The 21409-nt window shown below is 41.7% G+C and overlaps 1 protein-coding gene across 3 annotated transcripts in view; it reads left to right on the forward strand.

The window, feature by feature from the left end:
• Positions 1–21409, forward strand: part of arhgap39 (Rho GTPase activating protein 39) — a 519668-nt gene that overhangs the window by 127493 nt on the left and 370766 nt on the right. For all 3 annotated transcript variants that reach the window (XM_078536328.1, XM_078536320.1, XM_078536324.1), the window contains 2 exons: positions 15865–15941; positions 20669–20716. In XM_078536328.1, coding sequence (XP_078392454.1) covers positions 20679–20716 — 38 coding nt within the window. In that variant the 5' untranslated portion in view covers positions 15865–15941; positions 20669–20678. The remainder of the gene's footprint in view (positions 1–15864; positions 15942–20668; positions 20717–21409) is intronic.

Below are 21409 nucleotides of genomic sequence, written 5' to 3' on the forward strand. Positions count from 1 at the left end.
ATATTGATCGTGTAGGTAGGGAGAAACTGTTTCCAATGGTAAAATACTCAAAATCACAGGATACAGATTGAAAGTAATTGGCAAAAATGCAGGCGGGAAATGTGAAGCAGTTGCTTTTTACAGAGTTGTTGTGGCCCAGAGGGTGGTGGAAGCAGGTTCAATAGTAACTTTCAAAATGGAATTAGATATATACTTGTAGTGGAAATATTTGCAGCAAAGATTGGTGGAGTGGATCTAAATGACTAGTTCGGTTGAAAAGCCAGCACAGATGTGGTGGGCTGAATGGCCACCTGTGCAGTATGATTCTCTCAATCCTTTAACCACTCAACGTGTTAAGTCTCCCTGCTGTGGAAGTATGAGAGAAACATCCTGGCCTATGCTGAGTTTGTGATTTTTCAAAGCTAAAATACTAGCTATAATTTGGTGTATCATGCTAGAATCCTCCTCAGTTACTCTATTGGAGTTGTACATAGGTGGGCAAGATTAGGCTTGGTTATGCTGCCTTCAGATAGTAGACTATAAGTACTTTGAGCTTTACCCCTGCATGTATTTCCATCTTTCATCTTGAGCGGTATCAGGAGATGCTGCTGCATCCCTGGATGCTTCACAGGAGCATTGTCCTGAGCCGAATTTATATTAATTACTGTTAACACAGACATTAGGATATGTTGATAGGATTAGATGAAGAAGGGTGGGAGAAGATTGTGTAGTGCATAACCACCAGTATGGACTAGTTGGGTTGAATGGCCTGTTTCTCTCCTGTACTTTATATGTAATACACAACATAGTAAGGTCACTGAATTATTCAGACTAGAAAGGTTCCAAGTTAATGTTAAGCCAGCTCAACTTGGCCAATGTTAGGCTCTACAATTGGCCTATGTGCATCTTTGTTAATTGGAAGAGGGGGGAATAAGGCAGGTTTTCTATTCTGACTACTATCCAACAACACCCATTAGAAGTGCGGCAGTTTGGCTATACGGGGAGGGCAGCAGGATTGTGTTTGGGAACCCCACAGTTGAGTAACCTGCTGACTTTGCAGTCTACAATTAATCATGAAGCATGATCATTTAGAATAGGTAGTGAAGAGTGGCCAGCACCCATAGCATTGTACCTCAGCAAGGAGCCCAAGTCTTTAGGAGTGGCAGATGGAAGGAGAGAAAGAAATCATCTGAAAAAAGGAGCATAAAAGAAAATAATCGATTTTCCTAGTATGAAATCTAAGTTTTCAAAAGTTTGTTGGAGCTGTAATACTGTATGCACTGTTCATGTGAGCAATGCATGACTCCAGATATATTTTCAGCTGAAAGTTGGTGGAAAACTACTCCATTCAACAGCTGTTGTAACACATGTTGCTTTGAAGGTAGGAAGGCACTTTAAGGCTTTGGGATTCAAAAGCATGTGGTTCCCTTTTGTGGTAGTGTGAAGATTAATTTGTATTCTGTTGTGGTTTTCCAAATATGATCAAAGATAAGATTTCACTTTCTAATTTGAATTTGAAATACCGAAGTGAACGTGGTGTGAAAGGCTTGTCTTGTACAGTGAGTAAGATGCAGACTGGTTTGATGATATTTGCAGTTCTGCCTGTCACCACGTTACAGATTTTTGTGAAAATCAGATTCAATTCAATACCTTTTGGCCTTTGGCTTTGTTTTTGCTTTGTAGACATTTGAACCTGTCACGGTTCTTTCTGTGTCTGACTACATTGCACCTTATTGGCTCACGTGAAGGTGCAGTTTTCTCCTAAGCATGGATTGTTGTTCCTGGGTAGTGATCGCTCTGAAGACACCGCTTGGAGTTTACTGCAAGGTCCACAAGGAGCTGTTTTAGAGGAAGGCATCTCCTTTGTGCAGTTAGTGAGGAGCATAGATGGTGGGAAGCAACCCTGAAACCTTCCCAGCCTGGACTAGCCATTTTATGTGGAAAGAAAGTATTGACTTGCATTTATAATAGAGCCTTGGACATCCCCACAGCACCTTACAGCCAAAAGAGTACTTTGAAGTATAGCCACTGATGTAATCTGGGAAATGGGGCAGCCAATTTGCACACTGCATAATCCCATAAAAAGCAATGCGATAATGCCCATGTCATCTGCTTTAGTGATAGTTGAGGGTACGTATTTTACAAGTGTTTGGAGGACTCTTACGCTGTTCTTCAAAAAAGTATTAAGGAATCTTTTACAGCTACCCAAGAGGGTAGACAGGGCCTTGATTTTAATGTGTCATCTGAAAGATTTAAAATAGCCTGTCTGAAGTTGGGAGCACAAGCAGCATGCTCCATTCTCCCCCTGTATGCCTCTCTTTGAAGATATGTTAACCTCTAATATCCTCAGTTGTTGCTCTGAGTAAGGAGGGTAGGAGACTGGCCTGTATTCTGGGCTTTATCCAAATGAATGCTTCAACCATGTGTTGTCCCTTCTCTTGATTTCTTACATCATAGTAGATATCAAATACTTGCTCCTTTTATATTAAAAAAACCCCCAACTTTTTGAGATGTTTCCAATATTGAATACCATTTCTCAGCTAAGATGGGGGAATAATTAAAATAAAAGCAAAATACCGGAGATGCTAGAAATCTGAAATAAAAGCAGAGAATGCTGAAAAACCTCCAGGGATGCAATTAAGATAGTCTCACCTCTGTATATATTGCTCCTGAAATGGCTTCCAGGGGGCGAGTGAGAATAATATGGGATATTATTTGTGAATATGAATATGGCAGAGATGTGAAATTTTCTTTGGGTAATTTGACAGTGCAAACATACAACTTACCACAATGAGAGATGATGCTTTCTACACAACTATTACAGGTTAGTCAGGTTTTGCTTTTAGAGAAAAAAAAAATCATCTTTTTATATAGCTGTGATGAACTGTGCCAAATATTAAAAAGATATGTGTGGGAACATTCTAGGCTGAGCTCATCGAGAGGCTTAAGGGTGTCAAAGGAAAGATAAAGACTATTGACTCTCAAAGCAATGACAGACTACCGAGTATACAGTTACAGTGAGTAAAACTGTGTTGAATTCTTGTCGGGTTGTACCTGTACCTGGGTGAATATATGAAGAAACTTGGGTAGACAACAAGCTGAAAATGTTCAACTCTCGTGTTTATATGTTCTGAAATCTTAAATTAGGAAAAACAGCCTAAAGGAATCAATGGAACAAATGAGAGGAAGATGAGAGTTAGAAAAACTAGGAATGGCCAGAATTTAAGAACGTTGAGAATGCGCTCTAATCCGAGTCAGGGTGTTAACAGTATGTAATTGGTTTTAGTGCCCTCGAGTTAGGGAGTAGTAAATCAGCCAGAGTTTCCATTCCTGATTGTTATCCTAACCCTCTACTGGAATGTGTGCTCGTGAATTTGAGATTGGCTTGCACTTGATGCTTTCCATGGTGGGGAAATTCTACCAGCGTTGCAGGGAGACGGGTGGTATGGGAGGGTGTGGAATTCCTGCCAACATTAGTGGGAGAGTGCAAAACATGCCAACATGGGTGGGGGGAAGTTATTATTAGCTGCTTTGGGTGTGCCAATCAGGAGTCGGCAGAACTATAGACCAACTAAACCCAGTAAAAAGTGGCTGAAGACATGGTGAAACTCATTTCAGAGGAACTTAACAACATAGGACTCAGGAGCAGGAGTAGGCCATTCAGCCCTTCGAGCCTGCTCTGCCATTCAATAAGACCCTCTCTGATCTGGTTGTGGTCTCAACTCCATTTTCCTGTCTGCCCCTCTCTTCCCCCCCTCCCCCACCCCCCTCCCCCATAACCTTTGACTCCTTTTTCTATCAAAAATCTAACTCAGCCTCGAGTAAATTCAATAACCCAGCCTCCACTGGTCTCTGTGGAAGAGCATTCCAAAGATTAACGACCCTCTTGAGAGAAAAAAATTCAGGTCATGAATCTTTATTTCCAAGTTCCTAGAAATTCCCATATCTATTCATTCTTGGGATGTAGGGGTCACTGGCAAGATTGGTATTTATTGCTCATCCCTCATTACGACTGATTGGCTTGCTCAACCACTTCAGAGGATGGTTAAGAGCCAATTATATTGGTGTGGAATTGGAATCCTATATGAACAACAACTTGCATTTATATAGTGTAGGAAAACATTGCAAGGTGCTTCGCAGGAGCGTTTCTAACAAAACTTTGGCACCAAGCCACATCAGGAGCTATTAAGGCAGGTGACCAAAGAGAGGCCAGACCAGATTGGGACGACAGATAGCCATCCCCAAAGCACATTAGTTTACCAGTTTTTAACAGCAGCATCACAACTTCACGGTCACTTTGCCAAATTCTAATTTCTAAGTTGTTAAAAACCGAATTCAACATTCTCAAACTGCCATGGTAGGATTCTCTCTCATTCTCAGGATACTAATAATAAGAACAGAAAATGCTGGAAAAACTCAGCAGGTCTGACAGCATCTGTGGAGAGAGAAACGGAATTAATATTTCAAGTCTGTATGACCCTTCAGAGATCTGAAGAAGAGTCATACAGACTTGAAACGTTAAGTCCGTTTCTCTCTCCCCACAGATGCTGTCAGACCTGCTGAGTTTTTCCAGCATTTTCTGTTTTTATTTCAGATTTTCAGCATCCACAGTATTTGGCTTTTTTTCTCAGGATACTAGTTCAGTAGCATAATCACTATGCTACTATCCCTGTTATGTGGCAAAGCTTTGGAGAGATATTTGGAGCTAAACCTTCCTCAGTTGTGATTGAATTTTATTTATGAAATAGCATGCAGTCTCAACCTGTAATACAATTAGAAAGTAGCATTAAAGTTAACCTTGTTAACTCATACTCTTCTCTGCATGAACAGGCAGCATCTGGGGGACATGGCAGTCTGTGGGATAATGTAGTGAGGAGGGTACGCAAGTTCCACATTTTTTTGACATCCCTAAATACCCAGCTTCAGTTGTGGAAGGTGTTGTGTGACATTTCATTAAGTCAGGTCTTATGTACTCTCCTTGGGGCTCTCCACTCTAACCTTTTCGAGGTATCTACAATGGACGGTACAAGTAGCAACTTTGCATTTTGTGGGCCAGATATGATTCCCTGCCCAGTTCCGCCAGTGACCATGATGCATTTGGCCTCAGCGTTCTTTGGTTGGGCAGGAGATATGTTGGCCACGATCTTGTTTGCAGTCTGACTCTTTCCCCAAACCACCCACGACCCACAGCTTGGAAGTGTATATGGCTAGGGTAGAGCTGAGCTTGAGTGGGATAACTCTTATGATTCACTAGCTCACTGGCTTCTACCCGGATGCCTGTTGAAGAATGGTCAGTCTGTGCATTGCTACAGGGTTGTTGTTTGCCAACTTGAGTTTTAACCTTTAAGAAATTTGACCTGCTGGTGGTGTTTTGTATTATTTTCCTTTTAAAAACCAATGTTACTGAATCTAATGGGAATGGGATATTAGTATACAAATAGACTGAATTACACAGTGCTGGCAGATAGATTTGTGGTGTCAAATGTTTAAAGGTCAAGTTGTTGTTATATTCACTTGTGACCGGTTCAAATAGAATTGGGAAAAAATCCCATGAGTAGATTATCTAGTAACTTGAGGAAGGGCTGGGGGGTCGGGGGTGAAATTAAAGGATGTAGAAGAAAAGGGAAGGAACTGTAAATAAGAAATAAATTCTAGCTAACTTTATCAGAATTCTCTTACTGACACAAGAGCACAAACTCAAGAACATAAGAAATAGGAGCAGGAGTAGTGGCCTGTCAAGCCTGCTCTGCCATTCCATATGATCGTGGCTGATTTTGGGCTTCAACTTCATTTTCCTGCCCACTCCCCATGTCCCTTAATCCTCCGCGAGACCAAAAATCTGTCAATCCCAGCCTTAAATGTATTCAACAATGGAACACCCACAACCCTCTCCAGTAGATAATTCCAATGCTTCACAACCCTTTGAGTGAAGTAATTTCACCGAATCAGCCCTAAATGATTGGCGCCTTATCCTGAGACTGTGCCCCCGTGTTTTAGATTCCCCAACTGGCAGAAACAATCTCTGTGTCTACCCTATCAAATCCCCTCAGAATTTTCTAGGCTCCAATGAGATCGCCTCTCATTCTTATAAACTCCAGAGAATATAAACCCAATTTATTTAGCCTCTCATCATTGATCCCTGGGATGAGGGGGTTGTCCTATCTAGTGAACATTCGCTGTACCTGCCTCTAACGCAATGCAAGTATATCCTTTCTTAAATGTGGAAACCAAAACTGCACACAGTGTTCCAGCTGTGGTCTCACCAAAACCCTGGACAGCTGTGGCAAGACTTCTTTATCCTTGTACTCCAATCCCCTTGCAATAAAGGCCAACATGCCATTTGCCTTCCTAATTGCTTGCTGCATCTGCATGCTAGTTTTCTGTGTTCCTTGTACAAGCACACCCAAGTCTCTTTGAACATCAACACTTACAAGTTTCGCACCTTTTTAAAAAATTACCTGCTTTTCTATTCTTATGACCAAAATAAATAACTTCACACTTCCCTACATTATGCTCCATCTGTCATCTTGTTGCCCACTCACTTAACCTGTCAATATCACTTTGCAGCCTCTGTATCCCCCCACAGCTTACCTTCCCACCTAGCTTGGTATCATTTGCAAACTTAGGTACATTACTCTCTGTCTCTTCATCTAAGTCATTAGTATAGACTGTAAATAACTGATCCTTATGGCACTGCACTATTCACTGCCTGTTAATTTGAAAAAGCCCTGTTTATGCCTGCTCTTTGCTTTCTATCTATTAACCAATCCTCTACCCATGCTAAATTACTATCTGCAATTCCATGAGCCCTTTTCTTTCCTATTAACCTTGTGTGTGGCACCTTATTGAATGCCTTTTGGAAATCCAGATGTACTACATCTACTGGTTCCCCTTTATCTATCCTACTATGGATGTTATCTACTTGGACTTCCAGAAGGCCTTTGGCAAGGTGCCGCACAGGAGGCTACTCAGTAAGATAAGAGCCCATGGTGTTAGAGGCAAGGTTCTAGCATGGATAGAAAATTGGCAGGAGGCAGAGAGTGGGGATAAGGGGGTCCTTCTCAGGATGGCAGCTGGTGACTAGTGGAGTTCCGCAGGGGTCAGTGTTGGGACCACAACTTTTCACTTTATACATTAATGATCTAGATGAAGGAACTGAGGACATCCTGGCTAAGTTTGCAGATGATACAAAGATAGGTGGAGGGACAGGTAGTATTGAGGAGGCAGGGAGGCTGCAGAAGGATTTGGAAAGGTTAGGAGAATGGGCAAAGAAGTGGCAGATGGAATACAATGTGGGGAAGTGTGAGGTCATGCATTTTGGTAGGAAGAATAGAGGCATAGACTATTTTCTAAGTGGGGAGAGAATTCAGAAATCTGGAGTGCAAAGGGACTTGGGAGTCCTAGTCCAGGATTCTCTTAAGGTTAACTTGCAGGTTGAGTCGGTAGTTAGGAAGGCAAATGCAATGTTGGCATTTATTTCGAGAGGACTAGAATATAAAAGCAGGGATGTGCTGCTGAGGCTTTAGAAGGCTCTGGTCAGACCACATTTAGAATATTGTGAGCAATTTTGGGCCCCGTATCTCAGGAAGAATGTGCTGGCCCTGGAGAGGGTCCAGAGGAGGTTCACGAGAACGATCCCAGGAATGAAAGGCTTAACATATGAGGAACGTTTGAGGACTCTGGGTCTATACTCGATGGAGTTTAGAAGGATATGGGGGGATTTGATTGAAACTTACAGAATACTGAAAGGCCTGGATAGAGTGGACGTGGGGAAGATGTTTCCATTAGTAGGAGAGACTAGGACCCGAGGGCACAGCCTCAGAGTAAAGGGAAGACCTTTTAGAACAGAGATGAGGAGAAACTTCTTTAGCCAGAGAGTGGTGAATCTATGGAATTCATTGCCACAAAAGGCTGTGGAGGTCATTGAGTGTATTTAAGACCGAGATAGATAGGTTCTTGATTGGTAAGGGGATCAAAGGTTATGGGGAGAAGGCGGGAGAATGGGGTTGAGAAAGTTATCAGCCATGATTGAATGGCGGAGCAGACTCGATGGGCCGAATGGCCTAATTTCTGCTCCTATGTCTTATGTCTTATGGTCTTATAGTTACATCATCAAAAAGCTCTAATAAATTTGTTAAACAAGATTTCCCTTTAGTAAAACTATGTTGACTTGTTTCAATAATACCATGCTTTTCTGAGTGCATTGTTGACACTTCCTTAATAATAGATTCCAATATTTTTCCAACTGATAAGCTAACTGGCCTGTAGTTCCCTGTTTTCTCTCCCCCTCCTTTCTTGAAAAGTGGTGTAACATTTGCCCACTTCCAATCTAATTGGATCATTCCAAAATCTAAGGAATTTTGAAAAATCATGGCCAGTATATCCACTATCTCTGCAGCTACCTCTTTTAGAACCCTAGTGTATAAGCTAGCCTGTCTCGGGGATTTGTTGGATTCTAGTTCCTCAAATTTCGCCAATACGTTTTCTCTGCTGATATTAATTTCCTTAATTTCTTCACTTTTTAGCCCCTAGGTTACCATCTAATTCTGGTATGAAACTTGTGTCTTCTACGTTGAAGGCAGACACAAAATATTTGTTCAATGCCTCTGCCATTTCTTCATTCCCCATGATAATTTCTCCTGCCTCTGCTTCTAAGGGGCCAGTGTTTACTTTAGCTACTCTCTCAATATATACGTATAAGCTCTTACAATCTGTTTTTTATATTTCTAGCAACTTTTGGTGACCCTCTGCTCATTTCTAAAACATTCCCAATCCTCAGACTTGCTACTGCAACATTATGAGCCTCTTCTTTTAATCTATAACCACCCTTAACTTGCTGAGTGAACCACGGATGGGTCTGCCTGGTTGAGTTTTTGCATTTCAGTGGAATGTATTTTAGTTGAAGATTTTGAATTGTTTCTTTAAATGTTCCCACTGACGCAACGAATAGAAAGTAAACTGTCAAATAGCAGAGTGTTTGCTTCAAAAAGGACAGTACAATCTGTTCCTCTTTGTGAATAGATCCTGCTTTAACTTCAATTTTTTTCTGGCTCTCGCACTGGAGGTCTGTACATCTACGTGGGTAGGTCACGTAGATTACGGTGTTTACGGTGTTGTACGCACATGTACATGCTTATGTGTGTTTCCATGCTTCTGTAAAGCGTGTTTCTGTTGCTGTTGTTACTGTAGTACAGTACGTTAATGAAACAGACATGGATCTGATCATGCAGTGATTACTGGACTAATAACCCAGAAGCCTTGGCAAATAATCTAAAGAACATGAGTTCAAATCCCACTGCTGTAGTTTGAGAATTTGAATTCAGTTTAATAATGGCAAGAAGCTGTCAGATTGATTTTAAAATCCAACTGGTTCGCTAATGCCCTTCAGGAGAGGAGATCTGCTGTCCTTGCCTTACCTACTTTGGCCCACGTGTGACTCTAGTCCCACAACATTGTGTTTGACTCAACTCCTCTGAAGTGACCCAGCAAGCCACTTTGTTGTATCCAAACCACTAATCTAGTTAGTGGTGGTGGAGGACCATCACCTCCTTCTCGAGCCAGTTCGTTATGGGCAGTAAATGCAGGCCTTGTCAGTAATGCCAGAGAAACTTGAGTGCCAGTGAAGCCTGAGATGAAGCAAATCTCTGCAGCTGTTGGTTTAACACAATAGTGAAGCTGCCTGAGCTGGTGGCTGTTCTGAACACATGCTGTATAATCCTCCCTTAATTCTTCTTTTCCCCTGTTTTGACAGTATTGGCTATTGTCAAAGTATTAGAAATTGACTGAATGTGTAAAGAATTTAGTACAATGGGCAAATGAAGATCTCAAAAGAAGCCTCTTCAATTAGCAGGACACGTATGTCTTAATCATTCCCAGCAAATTGTAATCTTGGTTCACTCACTGGAAGCTAAATGGTTCCACTTAAAGAGAAAAGAATAATATGTTTTGCGCTAAACTCCACAACATGAGCAACGTTTTTTTAAATTATAGAAGTCATGGGCAATCTGAAGGTACAGCGTTTCAGTTCAGTTGATCTGTGCACTATCTAAAAATCCTCATACAGCGGAGTTTCTGGAACGTGACTGTGACAGTTTGTTTTTTCCCTCCCAATACTTTCCTGTGTTTGTTGTCTGGTACAGTTAATAATCAACTGAGTCTCTCTCAAACTAAGACCTGTGTTTTTGTTCACTGCTGGGTATAAACTGGTGTACCCCAGCTTTAGCACTGAACTCCACATTCTGATTTGTCACTAACTGAGAATGTGTAGGACATTTGCCATGCTTTCCTGTCACCTCGGAGAGCACAAAAACAGCTTGCCACTGGGCTATAGATTGCATAGGCCAAAGCAGCTTGTTTAGATTTATATGCACATGATTCTAACTACAGTAATCAATCTGACATAAAAACAAAAAACTGCGGATGCTGGAAATCCAAAACAAAAACAGGATTACCTGGAAAAATTCAGCAGGTCTGGCAGCATCGGCGGAGAAGAATAAAGTTGACGTTTCGAGTCCTCATGACCCTTCAATAGAACTGAGTAAAATTAGGAGAGGGGTGAAATATAAGCTGGTTTAAGGTGGGGGGAGAGCAGTGGGGGGGTGGTGTGGTTGTAGGGACAAGCAAGCAGTGATAGGAGCAGATAATCAAAAGATGTCACAGACAAAAGAACAAAGAGGTGTTGAAGGTGGTGATATTATCTAAGAGAATGTGCTAATTAAGAATGGATGGCAGGACACACAAGTACAGCTCTAGTGGGGGTGGGGTGAAATAATACTAACAGGGCATAAAAGGTATAAATTTAAAAATAATGGAAATAGGTGGGAAAAGAAAAATCTATATAAATTATTGGAAAAAACAAAAGGGAGGGGGAAGAAACGGAAAGGGGGTGGGGATGGACGAGGGAGTTCAAGATCTAAAGTTGTTGAATTCAATATTCAGTCCGGAAGGCTGTAAAGTGCCTAGTCGGAAGATGAGTTGCTGTTCCTCCAGTTTGCGCTGAGCTTCACTGGAACAATGCAGCAAGCCAAGGACAGACATGTACAGACATGACCCAAACCTCCCTGTCACTTGCCATTTTAACACTCCACCCTGCTCTCTTGCCCACATGTCTGTACTTGGCTTGCTGCATTGTTCCAGTGAAGCTCAAAGCAAACTGGAGGAACGGCACCTCATCTTCCGACTAGGCATTTTACAGCCTTCCGGACTGAATATTGAATTCAACAACTTTCGATCTTGAACTCCCTCCTCCATCCCCACCCCCTTTCCGTTTCTTCCCCCTCCCTTTTGTTTTTTCCAATAATTTATATAGATTTTTCTTTTCCCACCTATTTCCATTATTTTTTAATTTATACCTTTTTTACCCTGTTAGTATTATTTCACCCCACCCCCACTAGAGCTGTACCTTGTGTGTCCTGCCATCCATTCTTAATTAGCACATTCTCTTAGATAATATCACCACCTTCAACACCTCTTTGTTCTTTTGTCTGTGACATCTTTTGATTATCTGCTGCTATCACTGCTTGCTGTTTTTGTAATCAATCTGACACTAGTTCAAATTGAGTTGATCCCACATGATTCTTGTAGATCTTCTCGTATTTTAAGAAAACAATCTCCGGTGGTATATACACAAAGCTTTGGTTCTTGTGGCACTCTGTTTTTCTTAACTTGCACGTAGAGGCGTACAGAAGACCCAACAGCTGGATTGAGCACTCCGACTCTAAGATGTAAAAACGATCCTTTTAAAGATTTTTTTTTTTGTTCATGGGATGTGGGCATCACTGGCTGGGCCAGCACTTATTACCCATCCCTAATTGCCCTTGTTCAGAGGGCAGTTAAGAGTCAATCACACTGCTGTGGGTCTGGAGTCACATGTAGGCCAGACCAGGTAAGGACAGCAAATTTCCTTCCCTAAAGGGAATGCCTAAAGGGGCATTAGTGAACCAACTGGGTTTTTACAACGACCAATGGTCATCATTAGACTTTTATCCAGATTTTTATTTAATTCAAATTCCACCATCTGCCGTGACGGGATTCGAACCTGGGAACATTACCCTGGGTCTCTGGATTATTAGCTTAGCGACAATACCGCTACGCCATCATCTCCTCATCAATGTCCTCATCAAATAGTTTCTGGGAAATAATGCCATCACAGTAGGCAATGAGTTAACGGTTCAGGAACTCTCTCTCCTAGTGATGTTCATATCTGTGACATTCAGTGACAGAAGAAATTACATTTGTGATAGCAAGAGAAATTCACAAAGTAGCAATGTACACAGGGAATGGGTTATGTTTTAGTTGGTCAGACAGAGATTGAAACAACACTGAAATCTCATTTAGGACTGATGTCCCATTCAATACAATGACTGTCTGATAGCATGCAGCCAATTTTCTGTGTACGTTACCTGCAGAATAACTCTCAAAACAGAAGGAGTTTTCACACATCTCCGGAGTCACAGCTGTCTGAGGTGATTTTTACCTTGGGATTTACCTGATCTAAAATCCCACAAAGCAACGACAACAGTTCCTGCACCCAGTGAAATTGATTTGCAAAGCCATGTGTCAGTCACATCCTCAGACATGTATTATAACTGTACTGTATAACTTGCCTTCAGATGGAGTACGCCTCAAATCATTGATGAGACATGGGAGTTCTTTTTATCCTTTGTTACATTTTAATGCCAGTCAGTACTAATTCCAACAGGAAAGCAGACGTTCCACAAGGTGCAAACATATTCTGAAAATTCTTCAGAGGAAAATCATAGTGATTTACATATTGCTTTACCTATTAGTTAGTTGGTCATTACCTTCAAATGGCTTCTAAACAATGTAGTACTTCAATGGTTGAGCTATGCATAATTGGGCAGATAGCTGACATATATGCTTAACAATTTAGTGCTTGAGTGGGGACACTTGGTCACTGAGGGTATCTGCTTGTTCTGGTGTCATGACACTGTTGAGTCAGTTTTCAGAGATGCCTGGGTGGTGATGCTCTTCCATTTTCTGCCTGTCCCAGTGTGGAGACATATTGTGTTGTCTTTGTGAAGGGGGGAGGTGTAGACCTCCAGCAAGAGAGTTCAGAGTGTTTGATGCTTTTCAAACCTGAGGATTTCAGGATTCAGCAAAGAATGACCAAAAATCGATAAATAAATTAGAGTATGAGAGTAAACTAGCAGGAGACATTAAAAACAGATTATGAAAGTTTTTATAGGAATGTGGAAAAGAAGAGATTTGTGAAAGTAATTCTGAATTCCTTACATGCAGAGGCAGGAACATAAAGAACAAGGAGTGGGAGAAGGCCATTTGGCCCCTCGAGCCTGTGCTGCCATTCAGTAAGATCATGGCTGATTTTATCGTGACCTCAACTCCACTTTCCTGCCCTTGACTCCCTTGTAGATCAAAGATGTGCCTAATTCAGCCTTGAATGTTTCAATGAGCCAGCACTGCTCTCTGGGGAACAGAATTCCAAAGATTAACGACCTTCAGAAGAAATTCCTCCTCGCGTCCATCTTAACTGGGAGACCCCTTACTTTTAAACTGTGCCACCTAGTTCCAGATTCCCCCACTTCTGCTTCAGTTGTGTTGGTATCACAGACGAAGATGCTCATTCCGGCATGAGGGGAAACGTTCTTTCGGCATCTACCCTGTCAAGCCCCCTCAGAATTTTGTCTGGAATTGTAATGATTACATGAAATTATAAGGAAATGGCAAACATTTCACACATACTGTTCTCATGGTTAAAGATACGAAACAAACATTCTAGTGAGAAAGAGGAACTTAAATAAATTAGTTTGCGCAAGGAAATACCTGTAGTACTGGAGAAATTAATCTGGCTAAAAGCCAACAAATCCCCTGGACCTGATGGCCTGTATCCTTGGGTTTTAAAAGAAAGGCTAGAGAGACAGCAGATGCCATTGGTTTTGATCTTTCACAATCCTCTAGGTTTTAGATTGGTCCCCGCGGATTGGAAGATAGGAAATGTAACTCTGCTATTCAAGAAAGGTTAAGGAAAGATAAAACAGGGAATTATAGGTTAGTTAGCCTGGTGTCAGTACTAGGGAAAATGGTAGAATCTATTATTAGTGATGTGGTAACTGGGCACTAAAATTATAATATGATTAGGAAGAGTCAACACTGATGTATGAAAAGGAAATAGCGTTTGATAAATCTGTTTTTTGAGGTCGTAACTAGCAGGGTGGGAACCAATGGATGTGGTGTATTTAGATTTTCAAAAAGCATTCGGTAAGATGCCATATAAGGGGTTTTACATAAAATTAGGGCTTGTGGGTATGAGGTAATATAAGCATGAATTGGGTAATATAAGCATGGATTGAGGATTGGTTAGCAGACAAAAAACAGAGTTATTTTGGGTTGGCAGGCTATAACTGGCGGATTACCACAACGATCAGTATTTGGGCCTCAACTATTTACAAACCGTATTGATGCCGTGGATGTAGTGTGTCCAGATATGCTAACAATACAAAGCGAGGTGGGAAAGTTAGCTGTGAGGAAGAGGAAAAGGTTTCAGAGGGTTATAGAAAGGTTAAATGGGCAAGAATGTGACAGATGAAATATAACACGAAAAAATGTGGAGTTGCCCAGTTTGGAAGGAAACGTAGAAAAGTGAAATATTTTCAAAATGGTAAGTGACTGGGAAATGTTGGTCTTCAGAGGGACCTGGGTGTGATTGTACAGGAATCACAGAAAATTAACGTACAGGTGCAGCAAGCAATTTGGGAAGTCAAGTGGTATGGAAGCATTTATTACAAAGGGATTGGAGTATAAGAGTAAAGAAGTTTTACTGCAGTTATCATATAACACCAAATGGACTGTACAGCAATGGCCTCCTCATCTGAGTACAGATATGCTTGTCTTAGAGGGAGTGCATTGAATGTTTACCTTATAAGATCCTGAGGGGACTTGATAGGGTGGATACCAGGAGGATGTTTCCACTTGTGGGGCAGACCAGAACTAGGGAACACAGTTTAAGAATAAAAGATCTTCCTTTTAAAATCAAGACCAGGAGAAAATTTTCTCTCAAAGGGTCGATGGCCTGTGGAATTTTCTTCCCAGAAAGCAATGGAGGCTGAGTCTTTAAATTTATTCAAGGCAGAGTTAGTCAGATTTTTGATAGACAAGGGAGTCGAGGGTTATGGAGGGCAGACAGGAAAGTGGTGTTGAGGTCATGGTCAGATCAGCCATGATCTTATTGAATGGCAGAGCAGGCTCAAAGGGCTGAATGGCCTACTACTTCTGCTCCTAAGTCGTGTGTTGAGCAGATTGATTCCTGGGATGTGGAAATTGTCCTATGAGGAGAGATTGAGTGGACTACTTAAAAACGAGAGGTTGAACTCATTGAAACATAAAATTCTTAAGGGACTAGGAGGATGTTTTCCCTGCTGGGGAGTCTAGAATTGGAGTCACAGTCACAGAAGAGTCAGTCATTTAGGACTGACATCAAATTTCTTCACTCAAAAGGCTTGTGAATCTTTGGAATTCTTTACCCCAGAGAGACAGATGATGCTCAGTGAACTGAGAATATTCAAGACCATGATAGATAAATTTTTGGATATGAAGGGAATTAATATGGAATAGTGTGGGTAGGTGGAATTGGAAGTAGAAAATCAGTATGATCTTATTGCATGACAGGGAAGGCTTGATGGGCCCACTGTCTCCTATTTCTTATGTTATTATGTTTGCAGTTCCAAATAGAGACCATACATCATGTACTGTGATTGGAAAATATATCTATTCCACAGTTGTTTAATCCACATGCTTATGTTGGAGGCAGTGTGACTTCACTGCGGGAGGGGAAGCTTATCTTCTCACTGCTAGCAGCGAGAGTCTTTCCTTTAAAATGTTTTTTATTTGCTAATTTTCTCCCCTCAGGGCTTCTTCAGAGGGCATCGACTTCTGCTGGGGTCCGATTTTACAATTACTGGCCGCCCTCTGGAACCTCGCTTAAGGTACCTCAGCGTTCTTCCTGTGTGAACATAGTCAATGTTGGCAGGCCGTTCCACCAAAGCGAGTCACCATGGAACCTGATCTTGCCCTCGCTTGGTGTCCAAGTCCCGATGGAAGGTCACAGACCTGAAACGTTAACTCTGTTTCTCTCTCCACAGATGCTGCCAGACATGCTGAGTACTTCCAGAATTTTCTTTTGCCATTCCATGTGCACTTCTCACTCACCGCCTCCCAAAGCACGGAGAATATTTGCAGTGCCCGCACTGTCACCTTGGCTGAGATGAGCCAACTAAGCACGGACTGCAAACCCTTTTAATCTATACGGCCCAGAAACTCCTGGCTAAAACCTGCTGAGCTAGTGGGCAAGCAAACTATTTTTGAAATAAATGATTTTTTTTCCCCCCCTCCTCACTTCAATAATGTTATGACATATTTGGTCAGACTTTGCTGCCATTTGTAATTCGGGTGCGTGTTAACATCGTGTCCTGATTCAGGAGATTCAGAGTTACCAGTGTCCTATCAGTAAGTCCTCAATTAAAAGTTGTGGTTATGTTCCTGAAAATCACGACTTTTAAGTGAAATGGCTGATTTCTATGGGAATTTTTCAATTGATGTTAAAACTGTAGTTACGTTCTGTAGGGCTTTTCCTTATCAGAAAGAAACAACTATTAGAACATTTAGTATTGCTGAAAAAAGGGACTTTTTTGTCAAAGCTTTTCATCTTGCACTCATCAGGACAATTCACAAGAAAGTGCCAATCTCAGGGGAACAACAAATTTATACTGTTTGAGAAAAGAGTGCTGATTGGCAAGTGGACTCTGGTAGAGGTGTTGCCATGGACAATGTACCAGTAGATGGTGACTGACAGTTAATTGCCAAGCATCGTTTGAAATTTAAACCAGGAAGCTTGACTCTGATCAAGAAATTGCCCTGGGGAATATTTTGTTTGGCTGAAACAGGCATAATGTGTGTACATGTTCTTTCTATTTGCAAAGAACAGGGCCCTGTGTATTAATATATGTAGCCTCCAGTGCACTCAAATGCACCACACTGCAAACCTGACTGACAATCTTAAATTGGTTGTCAGTGTGATTCTTAGCACACTGAAGACTATTTAGCAAATGTTGTACAATCACGGAATTACATCTAATCTTGGATACTGTTTTGCAAGTGTGGGCTGGTTGAGTACAGTCTGTACCTTGCCTGTTGTGAACAACGAAGGGACATGCTGTTTGATATAAACATGTATGCACATTACGCCTGTTTCAGCTAAACACAATAAGTGACAGCCATTAGCTAGTTCATTCCCCAGAGCAATGTCTTGACCAATCAGTGTCAAGCTGCCTAGTTTAAATTTCAAACAATACTTGGCAGTTAACTATCAGTCACCATCGACTGGTGCATTCTCCATGTCAATGCCTCTACCAATTTAAAGCATACAGTATTCTAGGCTTCATTAATCGGAGCATAGATTACGAGAGCAGGGAGGTTATGATGAACTTATATAAGACACTGGTTAGACTTCAACTGGATATTGTGTAAAATTCCGGGCACCACACTATAGGAAGGATATGAACACAGAATGGTTCCAGGGATGAGAGATTTCAGTTATGAGGAAAGATTGGAGAAGTTGGGGCTGTTTTCCTTGGAGAGGAGAAGGCGGAGAGGAGACTTGATAGAAGTTTTCAAAATCATGAAGGGTCTGGACAGAATAGATAGGGAGAAATTGTTCCTGTTTGTAAACGGATCGAGAACCAGAGGACACAGTTTTAAAGTGTTTTGCAAAAGAAGCAAATGCGAGATGAGAAAAAACTTTCACACAGCGAGTAGTTAGGGTTTGGAATACACTGCCTGGAAGTGTGGTGGGGGCAGGTTCAATTGAGGTATTCAAGAAGACATTAGATGATTATCTAAATAGAAACAATGTGCAAGCTTACAGGGAAAAGGCAGGAGATTGGCATTAAGTTGAAATGCTCAGAGAGCCGGTGCAGAAACGATGGGCCCAATGGCCTCCTACACCGTCACAATTCTGTGATTCTGAGAGTCCAGTTGCCAATCAATCAGGACTCTCATACAGTATAAATATGTTGTTTCTCCTGACGTTGGCATTTTCTTGCGAATTGTCCTGATGAGTGCAGGATGAAAAACTTTGACAAAAAAGGCTCTTTTATCAGCAATACTCAAGATCTGTACTACGAAACGACTATTTATTAGAACATTATACCGTCTAAGTTGAAATAATTTTACATTGGTAAATGAAGTAACTTTCAAAATAAGATGAGTTTAAAAGATTGTAACTGTCAACTTACAGTACCTCCTGCTCACCGCAGAACCTTTGCCCGAACCTCCTGCTCCCTGATCCTGGTCGCTGGAGATCCTCCAAGCTGTGGCCTCTCTCTGCTCCCCCCTCCTCCAAGTTGTGGCCTCTCCTCCTCCCGGACCCACCCTCTTGCTAATCCTCCCATTCCCTGGCTTGCCATTTCCCTCTCCCGGACCTGCGTTCCTGTTGAAGACCCAGATCCCATCGAAGCTGGAGCTCCAATGTTGTGGATCCTCCCTGCTCGGGAACATTTAAAAAAAAAACATGGATTGTAGAAGCCCCAGCTCGGCACCTCTGCACCATCAGAACCGGCACTTCCACAACAGAGCTCCGGCTTTGGATTGGATCTGGATCTTCAAGGGGAGCGCAGTTCCCAGAGAAGGAAGCAGTGAGAGGGTGAGTCAGGGAGTGGGAGGTTAAACGAGAGGGCGAGTTGGAGAGCGGGAGAGGCCGCAACTTTGAGGTCGGGGAGTGGGGAGAGGCTGCTCCAAAATGGCGCCAATCGGGTCACGTGGGAAACTACATTAAAACAAATGTAGTGACACTCGATGAGATTACAGTCTCTGTTAATTTAGCAACGTTAGAGTGAAGCAACATTAAATGGGGCAACATTGAATGGGGCCTTACTCTCCTTGCATGCATTGTGACTAGTTGGCGCTAATTTGAAATTTGTACATTCAACATTATTCCTGATGGCTATTCTTATTGAACTAGGCTCTCTTTCTCAGTGTCGCCCACCCTATCCTGAATTTTTCAAAAGGTAACATTCCTAATCTGAAGGAGCTTCATCATCTTCCACAGTGTTACCCAGCAGAAACTTTTCAAAGAAAGATATTGGATAATGGAAGATTGTGCACGCCCCGCTTCAGAGATCTAAAATTCCAATCTGACACTCCTAGTGTCGAGGAAGTCCTGAACTGTCTGAGGTCTGTCAGATTGGATGTTAAACCGAGGGCCTGTTTGCCCTCTTAGATGGACACAAAATATCTCAAGGCATTATTATGTAAAGAGCCTAATGCTCTGTCTGCTATTATCCTTGAATTAACACTCAAAAACAGATTATCAGCGCATCAATCTCATTGCTGTTGTGGGACCTTGCTGTACTCTTTGGCTGTGGCACATCCTAAATTACAACAGTGACTAAACTTCACAAGTACTTCATTGGCTGCAAAATGTTTTGGGATGTTCTGAGATCATGAAAGGTGCTGTGTAAATGCAAGTCTTTTACAGCCAGTCAGTCTAACGGTTCAGGTGATCAATAAGTCTATGCTCTTTGTAAGGCTGTTTTAACTCCTCTTCTAGATTGTTGCCTTGTAATCTGTGCTAGTCCACTTCATTTTATGTTTATTCTTTACACAGTGAGAAAGTGCTCTCAGGACTTTACCAGTGCTATTTAATGTGTTGTAAGTCACCTATCCTTTTTCTTTTGCCCCTTGTGAGCTGTGGATAAGTTGGGGACACTCTTGCCAGGGAATTGAAATGGCACAAAAATCTATGCTGACACTACAGTGCAGTACTGAGGGAGTGCTGCGCTGTCCGAGGTGTTGTCTTTCAGATGAAACATTAAACCGAGGCTTCCATTACCTACTTGGGTGGGTGTAAAAGTTCCTCTGGCACTGTTTCAAAGAAGAGCAGGGGATTCTGCTAGTGACCTGGCCATCATTTTTCCCTCAATCCATATCACCAGACGTATTAAAATTTGGTATTGATTCATCAGAACCAGAACTCCTATTCCCTAATGGGTTAATGTTGATGAGAGGTGGTGGCAAGGTGTTACGTCCATGTAGTGAGTGGGAGGGGAAGGGAGAAAGGGAAAAAGACTTGCCTTTCATGGCCACCGGATGTCTCAAAGCACTTTACAGCCAATGAAGAACTTCATTCAGCACCAGAAGAACGGATTATCTGGTTATTATCACGTTGTTTTTGTGGGAGTTTGCTGTGTGCAAATTGGCTGCTACATTTCCTACATTACAACAGTGACTACACTTCAAAGTACTTCATTAATCCACTTGGGAATAGGAGTGCTGGTTCTGGTAAATCAATACCAAATCTTAATACATTCATTTTCGAGTAATGAACAGAAATAACGTTATAAGATAAAAATAGTTTCTGTGCTGTGGATGATATTGGCAAAGCAGACTTTATTGCCCGCCCCTAGCAGTAATGGTAGTGGGCCTTCTTGAATGGTTGATGGTGCTCCCACTGCGGTGTTCGGTAAGGAATTCCGTGGTACGACATGGCCATATTTGGTGTATTACTTGGATTTATTCAAACTTTATTCAATTTTTATTCATTTTTTAAAATTTAAAATAGTCTTTGCACTTTGATAAAAGGATTAATTGTAATAGTTGCTGAAAAAATAACATGGTAATTGTGCTTACTAAGCTTATGAAATCAATGTCCTTTCAGGTCTTACGACATGCAACTTGAAACTGAAACGGAAAGTGCTACGACATGGTAAGAGAAAAAGTCCAAAGAAAATTCTGGCTTTTTCTTTACAAATTGTGGATTGTGATGCCATTAAAATTCCACGACTGGATTTGTAATGTATAGCAAGCATATTCTCTCCCTGCACCCCACCCCCCCCACCCCACCCTAGGAATCAACTGTGCATTATAGTTTGATTTGAACTCAGTGTTTGGAATTGTCTCTTTTGATTGGCAGGTTATTGAATTGCTAAGTGGGATGGTGAGCTGTACAGACAGGGATTGTCTCATGTTATCTGTGTGAGTTAGCTGATGTTGGCTGGAATGCTGCCATTAACTACAATGTCCTTAGGCTGAAGTCAGGTCAGGTGTTAAAACCTACTATTGTAATAACAGTAGGTATTATTACCTGTTACTAGTCATTGATGAGTGCCAGGCGACAGTTAAATAATCCCAGCCATCGCCTCAGCTTGGGTAAGAGTATCAAGCAATATGGAGAAAAGGTGGGTAAATTGGGTTGAGGGACAGCTAGACATGATCTAATTGAATGACGAAGCAGGCTCAAGGGGCTGAACAGCCTTCTCCCATAGTCCTATGTAACTTTATGCATGCAATACCAAGGGTCAAACAGGAACCTTTCATACTGTAATTAGCTCACTTAATTGACAAGCCCTCTTGTAATCTCCTACTGTTCAGATGATGAAATAACATACATAGTTGTCAG

Source organism: Cetorhinus maximus, chromosome 3, assembly GCF_964194155.1.
Source record: "Cetorhinus maximus chromosome 3, sCetMax3.hap1.1, whole genome shotgun sequence".
Classification (NCBI taxonomy): domain Eukaryota; kingdom Metazoa; phylum Chordata; class Chondrichthyes; order Lamniformes; family Cetorhinidae; genus Cetorhinus; species Cetorhinus maximus.